The sequence below is a fragment of the Nerophis lumbriciformis genome, linkage group LG27 (genome assembly GCF_033978685.3).
Source record: "Nerophis lumbriciformis linkage group LG27, RoL_Nlum_v2.1, whole genome shotgun sequence".
Lineage (NCBI taxonomy): Eukaryota > Metazoa > Chordata > Actinopteri > Syngnathiformes > Syngnathidae > Nerophis > Nerophis lumbriciformis.
The window spans coordinates 27,156,647-27,169,496 of NC_084574.2; the positions used below are offsets into that span (position 1 = coordinate 27,156,647).

General features: G+C 41.0%; 1 protein-coding gene across 1 annotated transcript in view; it reads left to right on the top strand.

The window, feature by feature from the left end:
* Positions 1 to 2,903: 2,903 nt before the first annotated feature.
* xylt1 (xylosyltransferase I) overlaps positions 2,904 to 12,850 on the top strand; it is a 351,330-nt gene continuing 341,383 nt past the window's right edge. Inside the window, exon 1 of the mRNA XM_061988256.1 lies at positions 2,904 to 3,223. Within this exon, the coding sequence (XP_061844240.1) occupies positions 2,945 to 3,223 (279 nt within the window). The 5' untranslated portion in view covers positions 2,904 to 2,944. The remainder of the gene's footprint in view (positions 3,224 to 12,850) is intronic.

Below are 12,850 nucleotides of genomic sequence, written 5' to 3' on the forward strand. Positions count from 1 at the left end.
ACACACAGGCCCAAACACTCTCTGACCATACAGAGCTGTAAATCCAAGCAAAAAGCTCTTTTTTTCTGCCGTCCTCTTGTTGTGGGGCAGACTGGCTCGTACATGCACATGCACCCTCCGCTGCAGCCATTTCTAATACAAATTAGCGCACAGTTTGAACTTAATCTGGCAGTAGACTCAATATAGAAGCACTAAAAACTACAACAAAGATGGCGAGAAGAAGACGCTGTCAAAGTGGAGTCGTGTAGATAAGACCGCCTACAAAACGTTGAATCCAGAAGAGACGGTCAGAAAACTGTCTGTAAAACAAATCTATACACAATTTGGACCAAAGACCACTATTGCTTGTTATGTAGACTACGAGGAAATGTTTTAAATGTAGAAAAAACTCATAATATGACCCCTGTAAAAGTTGATTACTGTTCCTAACTTCCTATCAATTACAGTAAAAGCGTTGGGATTAATGTGTCCGGCTTGCTACTGACAGTTTGGTTAATGGGTTTTCCTGTGTTTTAGAATCACTTCCTGTCCTGATGCTCTTGTTTTGTCAGTGTGTCCTGATTGGTCTCTATGTTTAACAGCACCTTTACTTTCTGTTCCATGTCCTGTCAGCACACCTGTTCCTTGTTGAATTACTTCTATTTAGTTCCAATTGGGTCCGTCCTTCAGTGTTGGATCATTCTTCCTCTTCCTTTTGAGGCGCTTCGTGTGCTGGTTTGGGTTCCACGCCTCTTTTGTGAGTAATAAATTGTGTTTTACTTTCAATTCCCCTTTCCCTTCTATGCATCCTTGGGGTCACGCCGAAGCAAAGCTCAACCTGACCATGACAAAATGATACTTATTGCGCTTTAATATTCAGTTTGCAAGAAACATGGTAAATTACCGTGTTGAATAAATGTGGAGGGCCCCTAGGTGTGCCCTTGGCCCCGACCGTGCAGTTTGTATATAATATCAAAGTGAATATACACTATATTGCCAAAAGTATTTGGCCACCCATCCAAATGATCAGAATCAGATGTCCTAATCACTTAGCCAGGCCTGAGGTGTATAAAATCAAGCACTTAGGCATGGAGACTGTTTCTACAAACATTTGTGAAAGAATGGGCCGCTCTCAGGAGATCAGTGATTTCCAGCGTGGAACTGTCATAGGATGCCACCTGTGCAACAAATCCAGTCGTGAAATGTCCTCGCTCCTAAATATTCCAAAGTCAACTGTCGTCCTTATTATAAGAAAATGGAAGAGTTTGGGAACAACAGCAACTCAGCCACCAAGTGGTAGGCCACGTGAACTGACAGAGAGGGGTCAGCGGATGCTGAAGCGCATAGTGCAAAGACTTTCTGCACAGTCAGTTGATACAGAGCTCCAAACTTCATGTGACTTTCCAATTAGCCCACGTACAGCATGCAGAGAGCTTCATGGAATGGGTTTCCATGGCCGAGCAGCTGCATCTAAAAGCCATACATCACCAAGTCCAATGGAAAGCGTCGGATGTAGTGGTGTAAAGCACGTCGCCACTGGACTCTAGAGCAGTGGAGACATGTGTTTTTTTTTTGATTGATTGAACATTTTATTAGTAGATTGCACAGTACAGTACAAATTCCTTACAATTGACCACTACATGCTAACACCCGAATAAGTTTTTCAAATTGTTTAAGTCGGGGTCCACGTAAATCAATCCATGGTACAAATATATACTATCAGCATAATACAGTCATCACACAAGTTAATCATCAGAGTATATACATTGAATTATTTACATTATTTACAGTCCGGGGGGTGGGATGTGGAGGGGATTGAGGGTTAGATTTGGGTTGATATCAGCACTTCAGTCATCAAGAATTATATCATCTGAGAAATGGACATTAAAACAGTGTAGGTCTGATTTGGTAGGATATGTACAGTGAACATAGTGAGTTCAGAAAGCATAAGAACAAGTATATACATTTGATTATTTACATTTGATTATTTACAATCCGGGGAGGTGGGATGTGTGGGGGGAGGGTCTTAGTCTAGGTTTGTAGTTGCCTGGAGGTGTTATTTTAGTGCTCTGGAGTGATGAATCATGCATTTCCATCTGGCAATCTGATGGACGAGTCTGGGTTTGGAGGTTGCCGGGAGAACGCTACATTTCGGACTGCATTGTGCCGGGTGTGAAATTTGGTGGTGGAGAAGGAATTATGGTGTGAGGTTGTTTTTCAGGACTTCCAGTGAAAGGAACTTTGAATGCTCCAGGATACCAAAACATTTTGGACAACTCCATGCTCCGAACCTTGTGGGAACGGTTTGGAGCGGGCCCCTTCCTCTTCCAACATGACTGTTCACAAAGCAAGGTCCATAAAGATATGGATGACAGAGTCTGGTGTGGATGAACTTGACTGGCCTGCACAGAGTCCTGACCTTTACCCGATATAACACCAATGGGATGAATTAGAACAGAGACTGAGAGCCAGGCCTTCTCGATTGTGACCTCACCAATGCAGTTTTGGAAGAATGGTGGAAAATTCCTATAAACACACTCATCAACCTTGTGGACAGCCTTCCCAGAAGAGTTGAAGCTGTAATAGCTGCAAAAGGTGGACCGACATCATATTGAACCCTATGGGTTAGGAATGGGATGGCACTTCAAGTTCATTAGTGAGTCAAGGCAGGTGGCCAAATACTTTTGGCAATATGTTTGAACAAATTAGTAATACAATGAAGAAGAGTTTTCCAACATAACAGGCAGGCGCGCGATTCTGTGGCAAGTTCCACCACAAGGTGGCGCTGTCCCTCCCCTTGTCGCGCTCCACTTCCCGCATCCTCCTCCGCCGCCGTGTGGCTCATCCTCCCTGCTTCCCACTCTCTCTCCCTCCTTCGTACTTCACCCTCAGCGCTCTCCAACCTGGCCGCTCACACACTCACTCACACCGACGCTCCTCCGGCATCGTGCAGCCCGCTGCGAACATGGTCGGCGGCGTGTGTGCTCGCCGGCTGGCCCGCCGGTCCCGGTCCGCCCTTATCGCAGCCCTCACGGTACTCCTGGTCCAGACGCTCATCGTGTGGAACTTCAGTAGCTTCGACTCCGGCGAAGACGGCCAGGGAGACGGAGCCTCCAACGTGCGGGAGAAGAGGGACAACAAAGCCGCTGGCAGCGACTATTTACGGCATGGAGGGCAGCGGCAGAGGCGGCAGCATCTCCAGCCGCCTGGGAGAGGAACCTCATCGCGTCACATACAGCAGCCGGTAAGACACATGTTATATCCCCGCTCTGGGTCCAGCGTAGAAGACAAGCACACCGTCCTGGCCTCAAACAACATATTTATTGTGTGAATGCTCCAACACAATCACACATGCTTTTCTACACTGCATCTCAACTGAAACCACAAGATGCTTTTTTTCAACATTCATCTATTTATTGTGTGAATCCTCCGAAGCATTCAGACACATGGTTTTAAACACCAAAATGCATCTATTTATTATTCAACTTCTTCTTCTCCAGATTTCGGCGTGCTCTACCTTCCACATTTTTCACCCGATTCAAACAGTTACAACTTCAAACTGTTCAGAATCGCGGGCTTTCCCTTGACAAATTCCCAAAATTACCATTTTTTTCCCATTCAAAATGAATTGGCCATTTTTCAAACTTCCACCATTTCCACATTTTTCAACCGATTCAAACCATTCCACCTTCAGCATATTTCACCATCCTGGAAATTGAAACTACTTTTTTTTCCAAGTTCAAAAAAAATTCCAGGATTTTCTAGAATTCCTGGTGTTCCAAAGCCCTATTTCTACCCTTTTTTTCTGGCGACTACGCATTTCAACCGTTCCAAAGTCAAAACATTCCTCTTAATCAGGACAAAAAACGAAGTTGTTTTTTTTAACTGGAAACATTCCCGCTTTTCCCGAAATTCCAGGAATTCTGTAATAGCATTTCTTAATTAACCCTGTAAGACCCGGACAAAGAAATACATGAATCAAAAAATATTCAACCTGTCAGATGGTGTTATAGGGGGGCATTTGGGAATTAAAATGAAGTGTTGGCAAATTTTTCATATTTTGATAAGGTTTTATGGAACTGTTGTAACGATACAACGTTGGGTGAAAAGGGTAGCAAAATTTTCCATAAGCCATTTGTATTCATTTTCTGAACATGTTCAACATGTTTTCACTTCAGTCAAACAACTAAGGGTTCATTTGAATGCTTATTGCTCATCACCTTGACTCAGAACACTGTAAAATAATAAGGATAGATAGAGGAGCCAGGCGTTGACCACAGCAAGTGTGATGGTGTGCCAGAAGATGTACAAATACCAGCGGCGGGTAATGATGCGGAACTTGTATTTTGCAGTTAACGAGTCCAGCAATGTTACTACTTCAACATTTCTCGACCGATTTGAAACATTCCAACACCAACCATTTCAACTGTTTCACAACATTCACATTTTTTTTTTAGCATTTTCAAAAAAATTCCCCCTTTTCCCAAAATTAATTTTTCAAATTCCACAACTCCCAAATGTTTTATCCGATTCAAAAGTTCTAAATTCAAAATATTCACCCTGTTCAGGAATTGTGTGCTATCCTTCAACAATTGAAAACAATTCCTGTATTTCCTAGATTTCCCAGTTTTTAGGGACATTTTCCCCATTCAAAATGAATTACCGTATTTTTCGGACTATAAGTCGCAGTTTTTTTCATAGTTTGGCCGGGGGTGCGACTTATACTCAGGAGCGACTTATGTGTGAAATTATTAACACATTACCGTAAAATATCAAATATTATTTAGCTTATTCACGTAAGAGACTAGACGTATACGATTTCATGGGATTTAGCGATTAGGAGTGACAGATTGTTTGTTTGGTAAATGTATAGCATGTTCTATATGTTATAGTTATTTGAATGACTCTTACCATAATATGTTACGTTAACATACCAGGCATGTTCTCAGTTGGTTATTTATGTGTCATATAACGTACACTTATTCAGCCTGTTGTTCACCATTCTTTATTTATTTTAAATTGCCTTTCAAATGTCTATTCTTGGTGTAGGGTTTTATCAAATAACTTTCCCCAAAAAATGCGACTTATACTCCAGTGTGTCTTATATATGTTTTTTTCCTTCTTTATTATGAATTTTCGGCAGGTGCGACTTATACTCCGGTGCGACTTATACTCCGAAAAATACGGTATCCATTTTCCACTCTCCCACAATTTCCACATTTTTCAACCTATTCAAACCCTTCCAACATCCACACATTCCACTCATCCAACTAACACTTTCCCAAGTTCCAAACCAAATTCCGTTTTTCCTGGAAATTCAAACTCTTCAACATTCAAACTATTCTTACATTCATACCACATTCTGTCAGCATTTCAGTTCACCATCAGCATTGGAGCATTCACGCGCATTTCCTTCAGGAATTGCCTCATCTAGTTACTGTATGTTGTCTTGAATGAGGCAGCCCTGAGGGCAAATAATAGCCAGCCTGCACCGTCACACAAACACTAGTGGTCCCTTTTACTTCTCTGATGCTGAGCACAGGAGGCACAGACTGGAGATGGCGATGCCAAAGCTGTGGTAAAATATGAGGGTAAAATGAGAGTCACTTGGCATTAAACATTTTGATATAGAAGACAAGGCTATCTATTGCGAACATAATGTGTGCAGTTTGTTTGGCAATTATCAGAAAAATCAATACACTGGCCACAACAATAAGGACACTTTCTGCAATATGGTGAGTTTCTAAACAGCAGTGTCAATAATTCATACTAAGACATGTTTCTGTTATACCCCTCCACTATAACAACAAAGTAACTGGAGTATTAACTTTGCAAGACACTGCATCTCAACTGAAACCACAAGATGGATACACGTATTGTTAAATGGCTTAAACTTTGAATTATTATGTTTGATTTGTATTGGGTATGTTAGGTAGTACACTATATTGCCAAACATATTTGGCCCTCTGCCTTGACTCACTTATGAACTTGAAGTGCCATCCCATTCCTAACCCATAGGGTTCAATATGATGTCGGTCCACATTTTGCAGCTATTACAGCTTCAAGGCTTGTCCACAATGTTGCAAAGTGTGTTTGTAGGAATTTTCGATCATTTTTCCAAAAGCGCATTGGTGAGGTCACACACTGATGTTGGTCGAGAAGGCCTGGCTCTCAGTCTCCGTTCTAATTCATCCCAAAGGTGTTCTATCGGGTTCAGGTCAGGACTCTGTGCAGGCCAGTCAAATTAATCTACATCGGACTCTGTCATCCATGTCTTTATGGACTTTGCTTTGTGCACTGGTGCACAGTCATGTTGGAAGAGGAAGGGGCCCGCTCCAAACTGTTCCCACAAGGTTGGGAACATGGATTTGTCCAAAATGTTTTGGTATCCTGGAGCATTCAAAGTTCCTTTCACTGGAGCTAAGGGGGCCGAGCCCAACTCCTGAAAAACAACCCCACACCATAATTCCCCTGCTGACCCCTCTCTGTCAGTTTACGTGGCCTACCACTTGGTGGCTGAGTTGCTGTTGTTCCCAAACTCTTGCATTTTCTTATAGTAAAGCCGACAGTTGACTTTGGGATATTTAGGAGCGAGGAAATTTCACGACTGGATTTGTTGCACAGGTGGCATCCTATGACAGTTCCACGCTGGAAATCACTGAGCTCCTGAGAGCGGACCATTCTTTTACAAATGCCGAAGTGCTTGATTTTATACACCTGTGGCCGGACCAAGTGATTAGGACACCTGATTCTCATCATTTGGAAGGGTGGCCAAATACTTTTGGCAATATAGTGTATGTTGCATCCTGTAATTTGTATGTGAAAACCTGCACCAAACGAGGTAAACCATGACTTGTGCAGAAGGATTACATCAAAGTGGAAATTCAGCACAAGCAGAGCTGTTGCCATCATTTTATCCACGACAAATAATCCAAATATGTATTTGTAGACCCAGCTGACTGGGTTGTGCCCTGAAGGTTGCACAGTGAGCAGCTTTGTTTGAACAGGACTTGCGCGCAGCATGTGATTCTTTTTTTTTTTTTTTTTTTAACAGCCTGATGGTTGGCATTAAATTCCCTGAAAATTGAACTTCTCTTTCACATGGTCTTCCGAGGCCGTCAGGCTGCCCTAAAGAAATTGGACATAGTTGTGGCTGGCAATCGTGCAGAGTTTTTTTTCTTTCCCCCCTTCGTAAAACTGCCAGACGTTTAGTGGAAACCTGCTTTTCGGACTGCATGCGACCAGCAGACAATTGTGATGGGCGATGATAAACTGTGTCCTTCGCACACAGTCAGTCCCTCTGAGCCATGCACTGCATCATCTGTCTGCTCCACAGACATTACAGCCTGACAGTCACTTCATCTGGTTGGACTATTCATCCCACCTGCCGGCATTCTAACACAAAACCATTGCCAAGACCGTTATGCTAATCTCTAATAAAATCTATAGCCTCTAATTAACCGGACATATACTGTATGTTTTTTTTGGCTGTGGTTGGAAACCGGAGTACCCAGAATAAACCCAAGCAAGCACATGGCGACATCACATAGAGATCAGAGTTGAGATTTGAACCAAGAACCACCTGGCTCTGATTTATTTTTCCTTACAGTTTATTTGTAAGAAAGACTATACAAAAACATTAATTAATCCAAAAAAATGCTCATGTCTGTCCCTGATTAATAATAATATAATACAAAACATAGCAAGTTTACACTCTAATAACAATAGTTATGTGTTACACAATTAAAAATGTCCTTATAAATTGAATTCACTTCATAACATTGACGATACTGAATCAGTCATTTTTTCGTTTTTCTTTCTTTTTCCCTCCTATCTTCTTCTTGCCTTGATTTTTCCTTTTTAGCCATCGGGAATATGCGAGAGTACCAATAAATGTTGCAAGGGTTTATGTTAAAGTTAAAGTACCACTGATAGTCACACACACACTAGGTGTGATGAAATTAATCTCTGCATTTGACCCATTCACTTGTTCCACCGCCTGGGGGGTGAGTGGAGCAGTGAGCAGCAGCGGCGGCCACGCTCTGGAATCTTTTTGGTGATTTAACCCCCAATTCCAACCCTTAATGCTGAGTTTTTATAGACTTTGGTATGACTCGGCTGGGGTTTCAACTCACGACCTACCGATCTCAGGGCGGACACTCTAACCCAGTGGTTCTTAACCTGGGTTTGATCGAACCCTAGGGGTTCGGTGAGTCGGCCTCAGTGGTTCGGTGGAGCCTCCGCTGCGGAGGTCAAGCCACACCCGAGTCATCGTGTACTTAAAAACTTCTCCCTATCGGCATATTATGGATACGGCAACAGCAGAAGACAAACTGATTTGCAGGTGTGTCATTTGTTATGAGTTCATGCACTGTGTTGGTTTTGTTCTTTGAACGAGGTGGTATTCATGCACGGTTCATTTTGTGCACTAGTAAAAAAAATCATATAACTTTGTCTTGAATTTGAAAATGTTTTATTTTTATTTTTCACTAAAGAAGGGTTCGGTGAATGAGCATATGAATCAGGTGGGGTTCAATACCTCCAAAAAGGTTAAGAACCACTGTTCTAACCACAAGGCCACTGAGCAGTTGCACCAATAAAAACAAATAGTATAAAAATAGGTAAATAAATAAAAATGGCATCCCCTGTTTTTAGCGCCCCCTTTGACAACGGCTCCCTACATACCACATATGCTTTGGGTGTGGCTTGAGCCAAGATATATAATTTCTTTAAAATCTTTCTAATGTATGGATGTTACAGATAATATTACAGGCCTATGCTGAAGTATAATGGATATTTATGAATACATGCAACATGTTCTGATCCAACTCAAGATTGTTCGACCTTTGCAGATTTGTAAATGCTACTGGGTGACATTGAAGCTTCTTGTTTGGAGTGTAGTGTTTCCCACAGGACTGTAACCTATTTGTGGTGGTGAGTTGGCGGGGATTTAGATGACGTCGTTGTCTAATTGTCTGATTTGCGTAATTGACAATGACACATGTGCATGTATCTTTTCAAAAGTCTGAAAACATTTCTTTTTCTCTATAATCCCATTTTTTTTGTAATATTTAGCTCTTTTTTTTTTTTTTGTCCTGTCCAGCTTCTCAGACAAATCATATAGTTTATGTAGATGCCCTATCGGCTGTTCAGATTTACTTTACAAAAGAGAAATGTAGGATACTTCTCTTGTTGCCTTATTTGTATTTGACTTTATTAAATGTATTCATATTATTATTTGGTGCAGTCGGGCCGGAGCAGGAGGGGATAGAAAGAGAAAAAAAAAGAAGACAGAGGGGGAAATTGTGGGGACAAAAGGGGGATTAGACAGAGAGACAAAAACAACAGCAAACACAACAACAACAATAGAGCAACATCAGCAAATACGATATGTACAAATATGATGGTAAAAGTGATAGCAAATAAGCAGTTAGCGACCATAAATAATAATACAGATATGACAATGAGCATTATTACACTACAAATAGATCAATACAAATACCAATAGAAATAGCGCTATTGATAATGAACAATACCAATAATTTACCTCTTATCAACAATACAGTTGTTCAAATGCAACAATACATATACGTAATGATAACTTGAGATACGAAAGAATGCAGAAAAATGGAGGGGAAGAAAGAGAAGCAACCTACATTAACCTTGTAGATTGTTATAGTAACAATAGGTTAAGCTTTGTCAGTGTGCCATGTGTTATACCCAGTTTACCCTAGGGCAACAACGTAATATTTTGTTTTAATGCCACGGTCTACACTATACTTTGGGCATCCCCTATTTACGTTTTTCACCCGGAAAGCGAGATGTTACCAAATTATGGAACGGTGGTAATGCACACTCCCAGGGCATGTCAGGATATTTGCTCTCGCAGTGAATACTTTGCATTTTGTGACCACTTGTATTTAATTGCCAAGTCACAAGAAACACTTCCTGTTTGTCACTTTTGATGCATAAGGTGTGGAAATTCAGTCTGTTTCTGTATCAAACCGAAGGCTCCATACAGTACCAAAAAATGTGAATACATTTACCGTTATACGCCCTAGTATCTATCCATCCATCCATTTTCTACCGCTTGTCCCTTTCGGGGTCGCCGGGGGTGCTGGAGCCTATCTCAGCTGCAATTGGTAGGAAGGCGGGGTACACCCTGGACAAGTCGCCACCTCATCGCAGGGCCAACACAGATAGACAGACAACATTCACACTCACATTCACACACTAGGGCCAATTTAGTGTTGCCAATCAACCTATCCCCAGGTGCATGTCTTTGGAGGTGGGAGGAAGCCGGAGTACCCGGAGGGAACCCACACAGTCACAGGGAGAACATGCAAACTCCACACAGAAAGATCCCGAGCCCGGGATTGAACTCAGGACCTTCATATTGTGAGGCACATGCACTAACCCTTATTCCACCGCCCTAGTATCTAGGGAGGTCTAAATACTCACTAAATATTACAACAATGTCGCTAAGTTGTCAAGAACTTTGTCCTGCTACCTCTTCCCATTGCCTGGCAAACCAGCTGGTATGTGTTCAGAAGCAGAGTTACAATAAATAACGTTTTCAAAATTAATGCATGAAAAATACTGGAGTTAGACTATTTACTTTAAGACCATGTTCAAATCGGTCTGTTTTTTTGTGCACATATTGTACAATGGCATAGCTTTAAGCTTGTTATCATGAAACATCAGTTTGTCAGATTTGCTCCCTGGTATGGTACATTGATGCAGATTTATTTAAATGTCTAGCATTGTTAACACTTGGTTCTAAATGTGCATCCATGCCCTTTGGATGTCTCAAGGTGATGCAATGACAGCTGGGAGCATTTGATTGGTTTCTTTTAGACCCATGCATTCCAGCAAGTGGATAATGATTTTTTATTTTTTTATTTTTATTTTTTATACTTGTCAAAGAATGTGGCTTGGCAAAGCAGAGTTGTCCTTCCTTTAGGGTGACTCATAAACGCCAGTAACGCCACATGAGGCACGATGTCTCATTGAGGGGAGAGAGCAGCATTTTTCTCATCCATTGTAGAAGAAGCCAAAAGCCTCAATATGACAGTTACAATTCTGTGGTAACTCGTTCTGGATGGACAATATATGATGGATATGTGATCCCAACTGGTAGGAGTCAAACTTGTCATTAGTTAGTTAGATTTGTCATGTGGGTATTGATGCCAACACTAAAATTGGCCCTAGTGTGTGAATGTGAGTGTGAATGTTGTCTATCTGTGTTGGCCCTGTGTAGAGGTGGCGACTTGTCCAGGGTGTACACCGCCTTCCGCCCGAATGCAGCTGAGATAGGCTCCAGTACCCCCCGCCACCCCGAAAGGGGCAAGCGGTAGAAAAATGGATGGATGGATGGTATTGATGCAGGAGTGTGTACATGTTTTTTTCCCCTCCTAGTCCAATACAGTCTTTTGCTGTACATTTTTCGTTTTGTATATACATATCGCTAAGTCTCCAATAATTAGACCTCCTGTTTTCTTGGTAAATGTTTTAAACTGTTGTGATAATTGAGAAGAGATCATCTACCCAAACTTTGTGGTAAATAGAGGGACATGTTAATTACCAAGACTTAAAACAGGAGCCAGAGGAAGTTTCTTCACATCTGTTCATCAGCTTGTTCTTTTCATCTGCTGTAGTAGTCATGTGTTGGCAGGATGTTTCCAATGAGTGTCCACAAGATATAAAGACTTCCCCTCTTAGTCATTGTAAGGCATCACATCACCTTGCTTGTAAGTCTGCACAGATGTTTTCCAAATCGTTCCTATGATAAACATGGGCAAAGGTGATGTTATGTTACACATCATATTTCCCTGTGGTGACTTAATATTAGGGATGGACAATCATAGCAAACATCTACACCACGATTTTTTGAACCATCTACCTCGATTTCGGTTAATGTACGATAAAGTTGTGCGATACAGACAATATATGGTACAATATAGCTTTTAATACTATCGCCGTTTTGTGATAATGCATTTTAACACATTCTAGCTCTGTCCACACATTTAACAGCGACAAGCAAACGGACAATGTAGCGTCCTCGAAGCTGCTTCGGAATCACTACCCTCGCCTCTGTGGTGGCAAGTAAATTATGTTTCTTACCAATCAATCAATATCAATATCTCTGCAGGACTGGAAGACAAGGAATAGCTTAACAAGCTACACTACACATCGTAAGAGGATATGCTAACCACTAAGCGAGAGCTCTTGAATGAGGGTAAATAATAAATATGGACAGTAATTGTACCAAGTATAGTATCAGTTAATGGTCGATACTACAGTGATTGGATCGTTGTTTTTTTATTATCACAAAATCGTTTTTTGTCGTTTGTTTTATTTCAAGAAATAAGAGCCAATAGTATTTTTTGTTTTTGTTTATTAATTTTGCACTATTTACTTTTGTTATACGTTTTGTATGTAAAACAGAATAAGGACATCATTTGAATATTTACTTGATATTGTTACATCGCCATCACCATCCTGTGTTTTTGTCTGATTTTAGTTGTGATCATTCAATGATCTTAAGCAAATTTAGTATCAGCATGGACAATATTGCCTAGTATTGGATCAATACCCAAGTTTGTAGGATTCTCAAAACGAATGTATCCAAACAACAGAATATGTGCTTAATCCACTTCAATAGATGTGTGGATGGATCTGCAATATAGCAAAAGGTAACAGGCTCTTATATTCACTGCAGTTTTACGTCAGTTAGAAGCTTTAAATGTAGATTTTGATTATGTTTAAATTAATCGCTCAGCACTATAACAAATTCAATAATACATGCACTGAAGGAGATGATACTGTTACAAAGAATAAGACATAGTTTTACTATATGTGTGCAATAATT